Source organism: Rhipicephalus sanguineus, chromosome 8 (genome assembly GCF_013339695.2).
Source record: "Rhipicephalus sanguineus isolate Rsan-2018 chromosome 8, BIME_Rsan_1.4, whole genome shotgun sequence".
In the NCBI taxonomy this organism is placed as follows: Eukaryota; Metazoa; Arthropoda; class Arachnida; order Ixodida; family Ixodidae; genus Rhipicephalus; species Rhipicephalus sanguineus.
Window position 1 is genome coordinate 16811756 of NC_051183.1, and position 18811 is coordinate 16830566.

The 18811-nt window shown below is 44.6% G+C and overlaps 1 protein-coding gene across 1 annotated transcript; it reads right to left on the minus strand.

Annotated features, from left to right (window-relative positions):
- Positions 1–2860: 2860 nt before the first annotated feature.
- Positions 2861–9491, minus strand: LOC119401463 (E3 ubiquitin-protein ligase FANCL). The gene is made up of 13 exons (XM_037668292.2): positions 9357–9491; positions 9077–9196; positions 8917–8973; positions 8700–8800; positions 8003–8099; positions 7219–7284; positions 6762–6915; positions 6148–6231; positions 4942–4987; positions 4719–4803; positions 3738–3854; positions 2996–3067; positions 2861–2920 (listed from the first exon to the last, which is right to left on the minus strand). The coding sequence occupies exons 1-13, from the start codon at positions 9465–9467 to the stop codon at positions 2900–2902; spliced, it is 1131 nt and encodes a 376-aa protein (XP_037524220.1). The 5' UTR covers positions 9468–9491; the 3' UTR covers positions 2861–2899.
- Between the last annotated feature and the right edge of the window lie 9320 nt (positions 9492–18811).

An 18811-nucleotide genomic window follows, 5' to 3' on the forward strand; every position in this document is an offset into this window, starting at 1 on the left:
AGTGAAATAATTAGTTTAAACTGGTAAATTATCCTCTGATAATTTTACCATTATTAATAAATGAGAAAATCAATGTCAAAAGTTTCACATTTAAATTTCCCACCAAAAATGGTGACATCGCAGACTTGAAATTGTTTTTTTTTTTTTCATATTTTGGTTGCATTGGCTCAACAAAATTCCCTGAAACTATGCATGTTAAGCTTCTGGCTACCTCAAAAGACAATGTACTTCATTTTTTACCGATTAGGAACTACGTAGGCTTGAGCAGGCGCCATCAGCATCTGTGATGTCATGGTGACTGGTCTGGGAACATCAAGGTGGTGTCACCACCCGCGTTCTTTTTCTGCGTTTTCTTGCTTATCAAGCACCTTGTCGTAACTGGGTTTCTGGTATTGTGAAAGAGTAATCTACTAATACGATAAAATCATATTTCTCTTTAGTGTACATTAAAGCAAGACAGTCCAGTGTAAATTTAGTAAATCAATTTCGAAAAAAGGTTATTTCAGATAATTTCACAGTACAGTAGACTCTCAATAAACGAAACTCTCTTAAATGAAATTGCTGCTTAAATGGAACAACTGCCTCTAACATGATTGGTTTTGTGCTTGAATTCTGCACCCCTTTTCATCTCTCAGTAAACGAAACTCCTGTTAAATGAAACATATTTTCCTGGTCCCTTCAGCTTTCGTTTAACAGGAGTCTACTGTACGTTTTAATTTGAATAGAAAATTAAGGTCAGTTTCATTTAACAAAATTTTTGTGCAATGACCCCAGTGCCAGCGCCTCTGCATGAGATTTTGAAGTACTTTTATTTTCGGGCTTCAGCTGTTTTGGTGCAGCAAATTTTTTTTTGTACTTGCTCGATATATCAAATTATTAGATATAACGAACTAAATAAAATGGCTTTTTGCTATTACAATGTATTTGTCAAACAAAGTTATTTTGTCAGATGCAACCTTGTTTTAACTTGGTTTGACTATAAATCGTAGTCATCTTTACGGATTAGAATTAACTAGGGCTGAGCCGATGGTGACAAAATGCACAAACTTATGGTGAAGAGGTGCAAGAACGGCAATCTGGCATTGTTACTTTTTTCACGTTCATGTCTTTTTGCGCCAACCAATCCTTCTGTTGTAAGTGGAATACTTGGTAATTGTACATGGGTGATTTGCTATTGAAGACCTACTTACCTTTGTGCCTTAAGTTCTATGGGGCACCTTTTAATGCCCACTACATAAACTATTGTGTGTTATAGAGTAGTGTGAAATGCAGTGCATGCATTAGAAACATTTACGCAAGCTGTTTAGGGGGGGGGGGTTTCTCAAGAGAACTAAGTTAGCATCACCACCACAGGAAGCGCACTTTACTTCAAGAGCTTCCATGTAAATGCTGAAGGAATGGACAACTTTTCGTCTGGCATAGACGCGATCGATTCTCTTTCAAAGTTCATTGCGCATAAAAGGTGATGTTAATGTCTGCTGACTTTCTGAGAGCAGGTTTTTTTGTTAAGAGCAAAATATCTTTTAAACGAAGATTGCCAAAAAATTAAGGTTTGGAAGTATGCCACCATACTTTGCTTGCAGGCTTTTGATTTGCTTGATTTTATTTAGCAGTTGTTCTTGTTCACATTTGAAATTGGCCTTAAAGGAGCAGTGACATAAAACTTGGCCTTCACTCGATAGCTTGGTATGCAAAAGTTTTTTGAGCGAAGTATGAATTGCGTCCATTACGTATGATTTGTCATGTGCTCGTCAGTGTGTGGTAATTGGAAGCGACAACCTCAACTGCATTACGTGCCAGCACATCGTGAAACAGTTGTGCACAGCTTACACCAGTGGCGTTTCAAGTACCGCAAGAAGGAATGTCTTTGTCGCGGACAGCTACAAAGTTGGTTTATAAAAGCTTCCAGGTAGGACTGTGCATGCAATTCGAGTTTCTCCATGCGCCTCCGCATTGCATTGAATAGTGACCTTACCAACGCCTCCTCAGGCGCTGGCCTTAGACATCCAGAAAATGTGCCGTTCTTCGGAGCTTGATGGTGACACAGGCGAACCGCGCCAGCACGGACGCCTGGCTGGGGACGAGACGCACAGAGTGTTGGGGGGTGAAAGAAGACGAGCCCGGCGTAATGGAAGAATCGACAGACGCAAATGGTGTTCTGAGCAGTGCGGACGTATTTCACCTTTAATAAATCGTTGAATAAATAATTTGTTGCTGCTAGTCACCAGACTGCTTACTTTTGTGGACAGGATAGGAGCGCCTGTTCTGTCCACAATGTTTCTTCCTGTTCTGTGTTCTCGCCAGCCAGCATGACCCAAGCGTGTGTCTACAGGTACCCTACCCGTTGCTGCTCGGACCGGCGTCGATCTCGGAATCGCTTCTTTGAAGAGGATCGAAGCGAGAATGATTCGCGACGTCTCAAAATCATAGCGATTTCTAATATCTTAGTATTTTCTTCATCACCTGTAGACACTGATGACGGCAGCGACGATGATGGTGGCGACGAAGAGATGACTACATGTGCACACCTAGCAGACGGAATGACAGCTGAAACTCGCGTCACCGTTTTGTGTGGCCACGCGATCAGATGAGGCCCTTTCGGGACATTACCGTGCGGCAGTGCTGCAAAGTGGCGGGCTTTGCACCCGTTTTGAACCGCACTCGTTACTGGTCATACTAATCAACGTTACAGATATTTATTCGTCCCCCCATGGCATTACCAGTGGTGAATCGGTATTACGGGGTCGATAACTACATGTGGACGCAAAAAACGCGACATGCGTAAAGTTGATGTCACTGCTCCTTTAACATTCAGGTTATGTTCAAGAACACATGAAACAAACAAATTGGACACAAGCACTAATGACAACATATAAAAAATATTTTATTCACCGGGTCTTCACATTTTGCACGACATGGGCTGCAAGTGAAGAAAGACAAGAAAACATTTGCATGTCAAAGTAGTGTCGCTACGCGACACTACATCGCATCTTACCTCAGAGCAGTAGGGGCATTCTCCAAAGAACATGTTAAAGTTCTGCCTGACAGAGGGCAGGGAGCGCATCCACTGAAAAATGAAAAATGGATTGTTCGAACAAGTGACGGGAGAAATGCATGCAACCTGTGTACAAGCGGCCAAACCCAACTGAAAGTCCTGATGTCAGGAAACAATTGCGATTCATCTATGGTGAGAGACATGAACGGTAGCCTTAATAAATGGGTGTTGCATTTGGTCACTGCACGATATTGGTCACCATCATAGGTGAACATTGGTCACCAGTACGGCTCTATGGTGACAACGGTACGGTTCAACAGGTTACCAGTACAGCTAGATGATATTGTTCACTGGTATAAATAAATACTCGTACAGCTTTAGTGGTCACTAAGAATGACATTGACCACAAGCTATAGTACTTCAGAATTAAATGACGTCTTAGAGTACATTTTGTCTTGATTGTAGTTTTATATGGTAGCTTGCACATCCTACCTTACGTCACTACAGATTCTCAATTTTAGTTCAGAATATTAGCTTTCTTTTTTTTTTGTGCCAACTTAGACTGCTTTTAAAAGCCCAGTTTATTTCCCATAGAATGCTTTGCATTAGTAAGCTGTTTACAGGCAGTATTGGCCAACTTGTGATGAACTATTTGTTTCTGCACTCTAGACTTGCAATATTGCTATCACCAGTTCGTGCACTCTTTGCACAACGATACAGGCAAGCAAGAAACAGGTCTTACTTCAGCAAGGCATGACTGGTGAAACGGCTTGCTGCAGCGAGAGCTCTGGCAGAGCTTGTCTGGAATGTGACCTTCCAGGAGATAGGAGTAACAGATGCCGCAGGCGCAGTCGACATCCTGGAAAGCAGAGCCTATAGTGGCATTTGTCTGACATGGGTGGTATTCTGGATGTCGGCAAATTCACAGTACTGTCAGATTTTGTACTGGCAGCATTTTGAAGCAGTTAGAGAAGCCGCAGCGGCCCTCTGACCAATTGTAGCTGTAAGCGTGGCAAATCTGACACTGTGGTGGAATTTGCCGATGTCCTCAGGGTGCCTAGGTGTCGCTGTCCTAGTGTAGCACATGCAGTCACGATCTATGACACCTGCAGCGTGACTGTCTGTGAGCATGTGTGTTTTGTGCTGTAGCATACGTACTATTTGCTAAAGTGGACACTGTGAGCACATGCAAGGATATAGCATTTTCATCAGCACTGGCATATGTGGGAAAACTACAGCCCGAGTTATGGCAAATGCTGCGAGGACATGGAGTCGTATTGTTGCATGTCATTTTAGTTTTCCCAGTGACTGCGTTCATGAACTAGCGCTATTACTACTGTCACGCACGCCACATTTTCTGTATCCTGATCTTTGTGAACATGATCACAAATTCAGTGGCGAGCATCGCTGCTTAATTAGATTGCACAAGTCGATGCAAACAGCGCTGCAAGTTTCTGAATCTACATTAGCAATAGGAACTACTCTCGTTTTCAGGTGCGTAAATGCCAGACCAACGGGAATTATAGTATCGGACTCAATGACCATGCTCACTGCTGTGAATGTGATTTCGGTGTTGCATGCCTTGGCACTACTTTGCCGTCCGACAAGGAGATATGATGCTGAACTCTTACTTTCAGCAGTGTTTTTGGTTCTTCACCTTCACAAGGACGTTGTAGTATGAACATATATATCTGTGTAACATGACTATACGCGGTTATTTTACCTCTGGGGGCTGGGCGGAGCTTCGAGATGGCAGTTCCATACCCAGAAGTGATGCCAAGTTTGCGCTTATCGTGTTACTGCTGTCCCTGTGGCAAAAAGAAAAAAAAAATGTGTAAAACTATCAGCTGTCACTGTTTCACTGAAGCAACAGAATAGGACAGTTCACTAAGCAACTTGAGTCATAGACATGTGGAAAAACATGGACATCAGTAGAGGTGAAGTACCATTTGCACTTGTTCTCTTCAACTGATGCTTCGTGGGCACTCACAGCTGAAACAGCAATGGCAAAGAACACATACGTCATTATCATCATCATCACACAATGGTTCAAATAACTAAGTCATGGCCGCATTACCAGCAAAAAGTAACAGTGTTAGTTAGAATTACATGGTGCAGGAAACCGAACAAGATGGACATTCAAGGCAGCAAGCTGCTGCCTTGACAAACACAAGGCTTTGAGAGACGTAACTGTAAGAATAATGCTGCAAGAACGATAATTAAAATGTCAAAAACACAAACAATATATTTTGTTTGTTAGAAAATGAAGACAGGTGGAAAGGTCGTGTTACATTTGTGTTCAAAACACGAGACAAGGCACTGCCAATAACAAAATGAGGCACAGATTACAAAATGAACCAGAACACTTCATTGTGTGTTCATCTTTGCATAATTACAAATGCAAACTTGAAGTTTTGAATTACCAAGACCTAGTCTTCTTCTTCACATTACTTACATCATCTTAATATGTAGTACCGGTGTCAAACGGTGCACTGCTTATCGTGATTAAGGTCAATCAGGATTGTGTTTGTCAACAGTGATTGGCTGCCTTCTGCCGCTTGCATAAAGGAGCCAATCACGATGAAGAATTCAATCTGGATCAGTCCCGATTGCAATTAGAAGTGACCGTATGACACCAGTATTATATGCAAGGGCATAAATTTCATAAAAATGCAATGAAGTCAATGAATCTTATGCTGATATTACTTTCATGGCAATATAGACATGAATATATCTGTTAGTATAATAGCACTACGAAGTTGCAGCAGAGTACTGCAGCAACTAATCATGGCGTTCTAGAAAGTATGTGCTTAAAACAAAGTTGAACAAAGAACTGCCCAACAAGGACTTCCCTGATGCTCCAGCACTTGCAGAAGGTATACTTTAAACTAAATTAATATAACCATGACTAAAACTTGTGACTTTTTTAAGATGTAACCAGAATTAACCGACACAGTAAGCCTGCACATATAGCAGCTAAGTAGAAAACTATACCAAAGCTATACCCTTACAGCCCTGCGGCTTTGCCAAGATTGCTTCAGTTGTATAGTACTACTCACTGGTGATGAGTTTAGCCAAACTGACATTTTGCTGCAGTTGACCTTTAAGAGTGCACGGCATTTATTTGATGACATGGCACAAGATTCACTCACCTCTGTGGGGACCACAGAATTCAAGTCTTGGAAAAGCCGTTGGTGTTCTGGGTTGCACCACTACGGCTACGGAGACATTGTTTCCTTGGGAGACGGAGGCAAAAATATTTCATCAGAACTTGCAAAATGACAACATTCGTTGACTGTCACTTTGAATTTCGCTTGCGAAAGCTATTCTAAGCAGGATCTCTAAATTCAAACCAAATCTTGTTCACACGTAAATGATAAGCTGCTCATTTCTTCCATTAAATACAACTTCCGATCTTTCAGCATCGAAAAACGGTGCAATGTTGTGAGGAATGCAGCAAAGAAGAAAGCAGCATATTTAATAGGTTTGCAACATGTCTTAATCATAAATAAATCATTTTCTGGTAAAAAAATTATAGGCAGATGCATAACATTTTATTACAACATTGTAAATGCTGATGTTTAGTTATGAATATGAGACTGTCAAGAGCATAAATGGATGCAGGTCCATCTATCATAGAACGGTGAACATGGGTCACTAGAGAGCTTTCAGTGCTAATTTAAGCTACGGATAGTCAACCAAGCAGAGGTTCTGGGTTAAGTTACGTATGTATGAGTTAAACGCAAGTCATATGTGAAACCTTTACCAAGTGCAATCCTTCGATAGCAGTCGCTATGTCTCGGACTGGCTGGGTCAAGAACCCAGCAGTTTGAGTCCAAGTCGTCCATCACAGCCCAGAACTCTTGAAGCCTTTCAACCTCCTCCTTGAACTTCTGGTAAATTGTGCTTAATGTACCATCCTTTAAACGACAAAAGATCGTGAACATGTTATTGCATAGCTGCTGAGTAAGTCTCATCTACTGACACACTACTACGTTATTTCACGTAAATGGTGCCTGCAAGTGAGGAATGTTAATAATGCACATGAGTGTTTACTGCAAAATCTTGTCAACTGCTGTCAGGAAGAACACTAGCAGAAGCAGTAATGCGACAAAAGGGGCTAGTTGGTTCATGCTGGCTTGGCGATGCACTTATGGTAGGGAGACACAAAAAACACAGGACACAGTTTAACTCTGGACTAGCAGAAGCACTATGTTACCAACACTGTTCCAGAAGAATTCCAGTTGAATAGGAAGGTCAGGCTCAACCATGGGTTCATCGACAGGGAACTGAAATTGCAATACAAAATAAGCATGATCACTCCAATATATCTCCGCCATAACCATCAATACAATCTAACCAATATTTTAAAAAAACAGGGTTTAGAGCCTGATAAGTATTACAACAGTTTTCAAATGCACAAAACCGATGCACACTGTGTGCTTCGTTTCAGTGCGTGTGGTTGATACGTGTGACATGTAGCAATTGCATACTATTAATTTCAGCGCAGTGAAATTATGAGTGCATATTATAAAAGTTAAATCCTAGGTCTTTGACTGCCAGAGCCATGATATGACTGTGAGGCTTGCTGTAGTAGATTAATTTTTGAACAACTGGTGTCCTTTACCATAAATTTAAGTCTACGTACATGGTTATTTTTGCATTTGACCTGCATTGAAATGCAGCCGCCAATGGCAAAAATGAAACCCACGTCCTCATGCTTGGCAACAACTTTGCCAATAAGCCACCTTGGTGAGTGCGCTGCATACTAGGAAAGCATGATATGAAGAGCTAACATCATTATAGGAGATCACTGCCAAGTTTACCAAATTTAGCTAAGAGCATTCATGCACATCACATTAAAATGTGCTAACATCTTCTTTACACTCTAAGAGGCAGCATTACAAATGTGAACATTTGATAATCAGTCTTGAACGACCATATCAGTGAACTAAATTTTAAGAGCATCACACGTGCGATGTGTCTAAACATAAAAATATAGCTTACCGCCTCAGAAAAATGAATTTTCAGCATGTGCTTCCTCTTTCTCTGATCAATGTACTTCAAGTGAATTTCATCTCCAGACACGTTGATATGCTCGAGGCTAAATGAAATAGGTAACGAACTGTCAGATTTCTGTTGCACAGTTTTAGCGGACATTTTAATGATTCTGCACACCAGATCAAAGAAAGCATGTTACATTTCCGATTTGGAAGGAGTTTAGAGTAGGATTTGACAATGCTGTAATTCTTGTGACACAATACTGCATTGAAGAATGTATGTGGGACAACACATTTGGATTCTAAAAAGTAAGCACTTGAGAATTTACAACACTATTGTTTTTGTTACTGGAATTGTCATATTTCTACAGGCCTGCTGCGCTAGATTTGAAATCCTACATGATATCGTGCCAAACATTTGATCCAACAATGAACAAAACTGGTGAAAATATGAAATGACTACTGATCATTAACATGTGCAACTATCTAGCAGAAACGTTATGCTGCCCGTTTATAGCTTTGCCGAAATTCTAGCAAAGGTTAATGCAGCAAGTGGCCTGTGTGCTGTGTACAGATAATTTTGCTTGACGCCACAATTATTACAGCTAAAGCTCAAGTTCAAGCTAGTTGGTTTTGACTTGAATACATCGGAACAAAACAGGGACGCAGAAAGATGCACAGAGGACGCAATTATTCATGCTCACTTTTCCCATCCGCACTGTTCCACATCAGCCATTATCCGGCTGAATATTTCGGGCGCGGGATCAAAGGTCCGGCATCTCTTCCTCGACTGCAGAACAATTTCCTAAAGAAGAGATGTTTGAGTGATACGCTTAAAAATGCCTCTTCGAGCCAAATCACGATACTTTTTTTCCCCCGACTCATCATTCTGGAGTCCTTGCTTCTACAAAATGAGCTCACCATCATGTTGCAAAATTCCATCAGGAAGTGACTGGCCGACTTGCATTTCGAGAACAGCTGAAAAATATACGACAACGATTTAGTAGCCGAACGGGAGTCACGAAAGCGTCCCTCGTATCAGCGTTCGCGAAACTCAAAAGCCACGCGTGTGCATACGAACCTCGTCAAAGTTTTTGCCCGACGAAACTATGAGTTGCTGGAGGTCCCAGACGCCACTGAGGCAGTACGTGTCGGGATTGTGGACGTCTCCGATGCTGAGATGGACAAAGAAGTCTTCGTCCTACGGTCAAAGCATAGCTGCGTAAGCAAGGAAGGCTTTGAAAGCCGCACAGTACATTTTAGTTGCTTTTAAGTTTGATTGAACCAACAGGTTAAGCCGCAAATCGTTCGAATATTGCGCGCGAACAGGTTGCGCTTAATTGGATTGAGAGAAAACTTGCCAGTATCTTGAGGAAACCCTTGTACTCTGTGCAGCCTTCGTTCATCGGCAGCAGCAAAGGAAAACGTTTGAAAATCTCGCTGTCCAGGCGATCGGATTCTACACCGTCCATCACATTACGGTCCCTAGAATCACATCTCTGGGCGCGGCCATTTTTAAATAAACAAATAATGATGATGATGATGATGATGGTAGCCGCGATGACGATGGTAATAAAACTGTGTATAAAAAATCTGCTTAGGCACCGTCGATATATATATGGGTCATTCCATGCCAAGTGTCCCAGACGTGGCGCTCGCACATCACAGATTTCGCTGATAAAATTTGTGCCTTTTTCCTGAAGGTGGATAGCAAAACGGCGCGTCGTCTGCTACAGACCGTCAAGGCTCAGCTCTTCGCTGCTTCAAGTTGTGTGCGGTTCAGTGTAATCGGGGAGGAGGCAAGATAACTGTTAACAACCGCGTCGCAGAAAGTACGCGATTTTTCTCCCCGATTACACTGAAAGCACACACCTTGAAACAGCGAAGAGCTAGGCATCGATCATGGCGCCCCCTCGAAGTTCGCTTGCGCTATCGCAGAGGTTCTGTTTAGTTGCCCTATTCATTAATTCCGAAATTTTTATGTTTCACTACCAGTTACGCATCTTCAAAAACTACAAAAATCTTCAATGTTCGTGATTTTTTTCTGAGCTATCTGGAAGTTGGAACTCGCCCTAACCAATCTTAATAATAGTACGATTTTCAGGAAAGCGTATTTCAATACAAAAATGTTTAGGGGTAAAATAGACCTCAAATATTCCCGAAAAAAATTGTGAAACTAGAGAAAATGTGCGATTTGTCGCATGTTTGACCGTATTTTTCATACTGATGCGGTTCAAGTAAAAATCCTCGTCATGCGGTGTTTGATAGAATCATTTTTTGTTTTAAGGAAGAAAATAAATTTCGAATTTTGCCCTCCGAACGCGCCCTGCATTTCATTTTGTTTCCACTTCGCCGCAAAGCATGTGGTCGCCCTTACAGCTGACACTCGTCACAGGCAGCGGCAAGATGCGAGATGTATGTCAGTGGCTTGTGAGTGGTCGAAAGTCTTGTCGCGTTGACGTCAGGGCGACGAGTAATGAACTCGCGTTACAGTGTGAGCTTGCTTGGCGGGCCCAATGGGAAGTATGGACGCCCGAGAGCAGCCTATGGCGTCGTTGGCAAAATGTGCTAGAGGGCCGTCTGTACAACACGTATACCCAGAGAAACAAGTGTATACAATGTGCATTATTTCTTTCAGTATAGGGAGTATGCACTGAAACTGAGCCGCAATGTGGCGCTGCGGTGCCCCGAGCTGGGCGCCATTTTTGCGGTTCTCGTGCAGCAGCCGACCCACGCTTGCTACTGTGTTTGCTGTGTGTACGCGCTAGGTGTTGTGTGGTGTTACCTTGACTTCCGTGTACTCGTGTGTTTCATTAACGATAGTACGGCGTTGGAACTGTCCCCTACCACTGCGTGTTGCATGGACTTGTAAAAGTGCCCAAGCCGCAGGACGTTGTTGCGCGTCGAGCTGCGTCAATCGGCTATGGTGAACTGCGCTGTTTACGGTTGCTCCAACCGCGCAAGAAACAGCCCCAACGACGAGAACTTTCAACGGGTAGGGTTCTATGTCGTGCCGAAAGTTATATCAGGACAGTGTGCGAAGACAACGGAGCTGTCGTCAAAGCGGAGAGCTCTATGGCTGAGCAGAATTCGTCGCGAAGACCTGGACGAATCGGCGACGCACTACCGCGTTTGCGGGGCGCATTTCATCACAGGTGAGCGCGGCAGCAGCACGAAATGCATCTCCTCGGCGTTATATTTTACGTACAGCACTGCAGCGTACGTTCCATTTCAGGAAGACCAGTTTATTCGATGGACGAGGCCAATCCCGACTGGGCGCCGAGCCTCAATCTCGGCTACAAGTCCACAACGCACGCTAAAAGAAGCGCGAGCAACAGGTGCGAATTGTTCTTTTACGCCGTTAAGCGAGTGATTGTGAACTAATTTATTTCAGGTACGAGCGACTCAAGCAGCGGAGGCGCGCTAGTGCAGCCAATGTGTTGCAGTTAAAACAACGAGATGAGAGCGCGAGCACAAACGCCGTGCCCGTGGCACGAATGGCTGCAGAGATTTCTGACGACGATGTTGCCATCACGAAGAGTTTTCACCCTTGGTGGCTCCACGAGGCCGCTTGTGACATAATTGTGAGCCTCGAAGGATTTGTAGCTCTTAAGCTGTTGATATCCGCACGGTCTACGCTGGGATAGCAGCCAACATCGTTCGTGAACTGGTCATCGGAAAGCGCCAAGGGGTCGTCGCTACCGCATTTTGCGACTTTGATGTGGTATCTCCTGCGCTCGGGATCAGACAGCGACTTGGCGTAGTCGCTGAGCAGCATCTTTTCACTACAGCAACACAGCGATCGCTTGCACAGCCAGGCAAATGACTAGATCCGTGCAACACGCAGAGGTAGGGGACAGTTCCAACGCCGTACTATCGTTAATGAAACACGCGAGTACACGGAAGGCAAGGAAACACCACACAACACCTAGCGCATACACACAGCAAACACAGTAGCAAGCGTGGGTCTAGTACACTGTAGCGTGGGTCGGCTGCTGCACGAGAACCGCAAAAATGGCGCCCAGCTCGGGGCACCGCAGCGCCACATTGCGGCTCAGTTTCAGTGCATACGGTGCAGACGGCCCTCTAGCACTCCATGTGGCACAGAAAAAAGGCACAAATTTTATCAGCGAAATCTGTGATGTGCGAGCGCCACGTCTGGGCAAGTGTCCAAGTGTCCCATATATATATACCTATATATATGCACCGGCGCTTGTAGCGACGTCGCAGCACGTGCGCTCGCCACCGCCCTCATGCGACAACTGGCGCAAGGCTCGCACGGGGTCTCTGGCGACTCAACAACGACGTCATGAACTCTTTGACTCCGAACCGTCGTGCCGCCTATGTGGAGCAGCCGAAGAAACTGTCACCCACGTTCTGCAGGACTGCCCGCGCCTGCACGATAAACCCCGCACCTCACCAAGTCTGCCGGAACTCCTGGGCCTGCCGGGCCAAACAGAAGAAAAACATTTCGATAGGGTCAATTACACCAAGGATCTCCTGCTACGCTGGGATCGTCTTAACAGAGAGGTCGCGACCACATCGGCCAGGGAAACGCCCCACACACCCTCTTCTGCGGCCCCGCGCACCGACACTCCGCCGCCTTGTGGCAATGGGTCAAAGCAGACTGACGAGAAGCTGGCAGGGCCAGTCATGCTTCAAGACCCAAGTCGAGAACAGTGGTTGAGACAAAGTACTAGCATCACGGAACCCCCAAACACGGCCGCTGGATAGGTGACCCCCTACAACGGTAAACATCGTGTATGTGTGTGTGTGTGTGTGTGTGTGTGTGTGTGTGTGTGTGTGTGTGTGTGTGTGTGTGTGTGTGTGTGTGTGTGTGTGTGTGTGTGTGTGTGTGTGTGTGCGTGTGTGCGTGTGTGCATTAAGCGACACCGTGACCCGTGACACTCTGCTTATGCACGAAGAAAAGAAGAACGAAAACACTTGTTCACATTTTTTTCTTCCTGTGGCACTTAAACTGCCTGCCCTGCGTTAAAAGGGAATAGGAACACCTTACTTACTTACTTACTTACTTACTTACTTACTTACTTACTTACTTACTTACTTACTTACTTACTTACTTACTTACTTACTTACTTACTAACAGCTGCAAAACCTGCCTCCGAGCACCGTGCGTCGGTGCGCCTCCACTAACCTCAAGATAAAACCCCTGACTTTACCTCAAGAGCGTTGCTCCAGTGTGTTTACAAGGAGCGGCCGCGATAGCGGAAGTTGCAGTGGCTCTAAGAAGGACGCTGAAATGCACATGAATTATGTGGATGTGCGACTTGTAGGGTATATGGTGTCATCTACCTCGCGTACTTTCCTTGCGTTATCACCGCGGTGTGCGCGCGCTATCAGCCTGACAATAACATTGTTAACAGGAAAGTGCCAAGAGCCGCCTTTCCTCCAGACACGTGTGGCACATACCCGTATACCACAGGCCGGGTATGCGCCACAGGTGACTGACAGGTTATATCTACCCAGGAACGGCGAGAACAGACATTGGTAATAGTTATCTGAGAGGGTTAAGAAAAACCGACACCGGCGGCGTTGAACCGAGGAATGATAACAATAAAAATTAGGATCCTATCAAGAAGCGAACCCAAGCATTCTGCGTGGCAGTGAGGTATTCTACCGCAGAGCCATGCCATATCTTGAAACTGCTTTGGAAAAAGCCCTATGCAGTCGTAATGTCGGTGCAACGTCAATTATGGTTTTAGTGCTGGCCACGCCATTTTGTAACAAAGTAAACACTACAAATTTACACCTATATATATGATACAGCTATAGGCTTCACGTCGGGTTAACGTCAACTTTGGTTCCAATGCTGGCTCCGCTTTTTATCAGCCTAATAAACAGTACATTTGTATTCCTATGATTCAACAAACTAAATTGGAGCGTTGCTCCATCCCGGGGAAATGCACGAACCAAAGCTACGTATGATGTTCACATGATCGCACCGTAGCGTGCACTTCGTTTCGGTAACACAGACGTGTGTGTTCTAACGGGAGTGCCGATTATACGACAGACCATATGTCACCATTTAGACGTCAGTGTAGTCGGCGTGCCTCTAAGCCCACGATGTGCACACAAGTCCTCAATTTAGAAAAGCACTTTGATCCACCTCGTAACGCTTGGCTCAAAGCCGAAAATTCAGCATACAACTGCTGGCTGCCTGCTTCACATGAAACCGATTCCCACAAGTCATGGGATCTGCCGAATTTTTTCTTATACAATGATTGTGAGCCACCTGGACCAAATCACGCCCCATTGTTTTCTACCAAGCACCGCGGCTGCACACCCAGTCACTCAAAGACACGCCCGTCTGCAAAGAAAGCACACACGCGCGCTCAGACGCGGACAAAGCTTATTTTCTTCCTTTGCTGCGGCGAACTTCTTCCCACTACATGCGGTAAACTTTCGCGACGCGCTTTTCCGGTCGGCTTCATCACAGTACATGCGAATTGTCAACACGTCAGCGATACGTCAATGCAAATAGTAAGCTCGTGCTTTCCGTGTTGGGAACGTGTGCAAGTAGTCCGGCAACGCGCAAGAACACATCTGTAATTTTCACCAGTTGCATATACATATAAGTCCACCGTCCAAGTAAAACTTTACCATCAGCATACGCGTGCGCAGGGTTCCCTATTGGGAAAAGGGGGGGGGGGGTTACTTTTCCATACTCACATTGTTCTTAAATTACTTTACTAATATACTACGTAATGTACTTAGGTAACGTTACGTATCGTTGTCGTATGACAAGTAAGTTATGCGCAAGGTTGAGGAAGGTTCGTGAAAGGGGAGAATTGTCCTATATACGTGTTCAGGGTTTCTCGAAAAGAAAATTGGCGAAGCTTTCACCAAGTCGCGCAAGGCTTGAAACGGCGAAACTGGACGATTCTGAAGTCTAACCTGGTTGCGTCTGGATTGTTTCTAGGGTTTAGCTAGGTTAGTCACGACGCGGATGTACACACTCCAGAACCGAGCGTTCGCACCTGTCAAAGAACGACCCTTTCTTTATCTCTTCTTTTCTTTATCTCTTCTTTTCTTTCTCTCTCTCTTTCTCTTTATTTCTATCTTGTTCTGTGTTTCCTTTTCTCTTTCCTTCTATATCTTTCTCTGTCTTTCTATCTTTTTATGTCTTTATTCCCATTACTTCTCTCAATTTCTCTCTCTCTTTCTTTCTACAGCTCTCTGTCTCTCTTAGTTGGATTTGCCCAATTTCTGTGGCACATACCCGTTCATGATGATGATAGTTTTCTGATAGGCTGCGCAAATTACGGCTAGCTTAAACACCTTCGCTGTTAAAAATATTCCTTTTCATAAACTGTTACTGAGTGTACGTATTTATTATTAATAATATGCGTGAGTTCAGTATCCGTGCTTTTAATTATGACTGCCAATTTTTGTGTAACTACTCAAAAGCTTCACATAGGAGTGCGCAGAGTTCGCCATTAGCCCCTTCCCCTCCCCTGGTCACGCTTGTGCTTCAACATATATGACCTTTCAAATGAGCTTGACTTATAAAATTTTTCATTACACAAATATGTCGCAGTTATTTAATGCAGCCGTATGACTACTTCAGTAAGCACTTGACAGCTACCCAGCCATGTCCAAGCAAGTTTTGCGAAGTTTTCTGTAATGTCAGTATATATGTCAATGTTAAAGTGACAATAAAAAAGAAAAAAAACGCCTGCTTACTCGTGAGAGCTTGTTCCTGAAAAACATCGAAGGCGCAGTTCGTCTATAGCGTAGCCAGAGATTTTTCTTCGGGGGGGGGGGGGGGGGGGGTAGGGGAGATTCTATTAGCCGACTTTTTCATTCTTGCTCGAGTCGGTTAAATATTAAGTTTATGTTGTATACCTCGCCTCAAATAACCCCACAATCAAGCATTTATTTTTTGCTGAAGTTGGCTCATTAAAGTTAATTAATCAATTAGCGCTTAGTCACGAAAAAAGTACAGGTTATAAGTACACACGACTCTAACTTGGACCTAGCAGCTAACTTGGACCGACTGGTCAAGTTAGCTGGAACAGCCGGTATATATATACACGAAAAACTCAAAATTTTCGGTGGGAGGGGGGGGGGGTTCGAACCCCCGTGGCTATGTGTTAACGAGGTCGTACGTCGCAAATCATTAGCGCAGACTAAGGCAGACAACGTCCGTCTCAACTGTAGCCGCAGCACGCATTGTACCGGCGATTGTTTGAGCCGGGATGAGTCATTGGTTGATGCTTGAGTGCTGCAGCAAAATGCTGAGTACATGGCAAACACGAGTCGCTGGCGAATGGTGAGTGCATGTCTATATAGTACGTCTATATACTGTACGTATACTAGCAGTTAAATTCCAGCTAATGGGATGGGCAGACGTTGCAATTAGGTTATAAAAAAATTTGCGAATTTGTGTATTTAACATACGTTCGCCCTATGCTCGAATACGCTTATGAGGTGTGGGACCCTTGGCAAATAACTCTAAGCAGCGGCGTAGCCAGAAATTTTTTTCGGGGGGGGGGGGGGGGGGCCCCTCCTTGATCTGAAGTTGGGGTCGGGCAGGCAAATGTGATCGAGTGTCATTTTGAGCTCTGTATGCCATGGCAAAAAACGATTGGGGGGTGGGGGGGGGGGGGCACGGTTCCACCACTGACTCTAAGTGACAAACTTGAAAAAATCCAAAACGGTGCAGCAAGGTTTGTCCTAAGACGGCACTCGAAAAACGACAGTTGTACCAAAATAAAAAATGAACTAGGATGGGAATTACTTCAAACCCCTTCGACGGAAAGTTTAAAACTCTCAAATATTTTCATGGCAAAACCGGCATCCGAAAGGAAATGTACCTACACGGTCCTCACTACATCTCTTCACACAATGATCATTGTTGTAAGATTTTAGACTACCGCGCCAGATCTAATCTCTATGCTAATTCATTCTTTGTTCGTTCCATCAGCGAATGGAATCGCTTATCAAGTCAGCAAGTGTGCTGTACGCGCTGGCTGTACCGATGAATATGTGTTTTTCTCGACATTGTAACCCCACTGCTGCAGCGCCTTTGGGCTAAGCGGGTAATCATTGAATAAAGTATTGTCATTTGTTTTTGTTTGATGTATCGTGGACGAGTACTCTACTTCGAGATACAACAGTTATGTTTTTGTACTTGACATCATTATCACATGGTTGAATATATATAAAATAAACCTGCCACAGAAAAAAGTTCACAATCCACTTTTCCGTCGAATTACGTTGCTGCATTTCATGTATTTGATTCTATTTTTACATCTAATTTTCTAATCCGAATGTTCAAGTAGAATTGACGAAAAAAATAATGGGAATATGCATGTAGTTTAGATTATGCTCAGTATTTACACTTCTATAGCTGAAATAAGTTACGCCTACTTTTGGGATTCTGTAATTATGCGCAACTTTCGAAAAAAGTTGTTTCGGTACCTTGTGATACGTTTTGTGACGTCTGTGCGATATCACAGAACACATACATCTTATTGAGCAATAACGTCGATTTTGTCCTCAGGAGTACACTCGGCTTATCCAAATGTATTCATACGTGATAGAGCAGTTTACTAACCTCCGAAATGTAAACTAGCTTGTGCGCCGTGCTTATATTTCTCTTTTTTTTTTCCGTCTCGTATTGACCGGCTTAATTCAATTAGCAGCTGCGATCATGTAATACGCGCACTGGGACGCGTTATGTACGTACGTACGCACCACCACTACAAAGACCAACCCCACCACTCGTCATTTCTATCACTCTCGACAGGATATGCGGTAACAGCCGCAATAGTCAGCGGCGACGGGCAATCGAAACATTTCCTGCGTCTAGTGGCAAACGCGTCTACGCGCCGCCGTTCGAAGCGAGAGCCGCTCGGAGGGCTCGGAGAGCGCGGAGTGATACAAAATGCGCGAGAAGAGGGGTAGGACACCGGCGCAATTGTTTCACGCGACGTGAGTGCTTCGGCGCGACGTGACGCTGTTAGAAGCAGTTCAAAACTGCCGTAGCTGCTCACTTCTCAGAGCGTACGTGCGTTTAAAGGCTTGTTTATTTTCCGTTAATAATGATGTGGCTTGTTCTAGTGAGCCCTGATATGAGAGGTTTTGAGGTATTGTTTCTCGCTTTATCAGTAGTTTGCACGGAGCGGTACAAACCTGCGCATGAACAGGGAGTGAAACAAAACGGCAACCAACCGCGGCGCTCAGTAATTACGTGACACTACGACGTTAGAAATAGTCCGGCAGAGGGGCGGGGCTCCCGCCTTCAATCGCGCGCGCTTTTTCGGACTCGTTTTTAGTTTCGCTCGCGTGTTTGTGTGGTGCTTGTGTGCGAGGCACGCGTCGCACGAAACGGTTTTTCTTCAGAAGAGCCGCGCGGTTGAGCGACTGCAGCATTCACTCTCGCTCAGTCGTCGGTCGTGCCTTGCGTCGTGCGTGGGTTTTTTGAAGAGTAACGGAGCCCCATGGATTGCCGGCGCAGCGAAAAGGACCGTGACAGCCTACGTTCTTTGGCCTAAAAAAAAGCAAAGGTAAGTTTTCTTTCTTGTAGACCAACGGAACGCGGTCTCCCCTGCTGCGCAAACACACAGCTCGCCTTTTTACTTTCTATACTCATCGGACTTCTTTATCGGAAAACAACAGAAAACAAACCACCGCACCGGCGCGCGCGTTAGAAATCGCGTTAGAAAACGCTCGTTTGCCACAGCTGCGCGTGAGGCGTTCGGTCTCTCTCGAACCGAGTCGACGGTTGTTACAAGATTGACAGTGTCGACTCTACCATGGATCTCCGCTTCAGCCGCATCGTGGTCCGCAT

What these genes read in the sequence shown, in the direction of transcription:
- LOC119401463 (XM_037668292.2), bottom strand. Translation starts at nt 9,467, where the DNA reads ATGGACGGTGTAGAATCCGATCGCCTGGACAGCGAGATTTTCAAACGT. An exon ending in TGGAATTTTGCAACATGATG is followed by an intron (nt 8,801 to 8,916) that starts GTGAGCTCATTT and finishes TCTCTTCTTTAG; the next exon opens with GAAATTGTTCTGCAGTCGAG. An exon ending in CTATCGAAGGATTGCACTTG is followed by an intron (nt 6,232 to 6,761) that starts GTAAAGGTTTCA and finishes CCGTCTCCCAAG; the next exon opens with GAAACAATGTCTCCGTAGCC.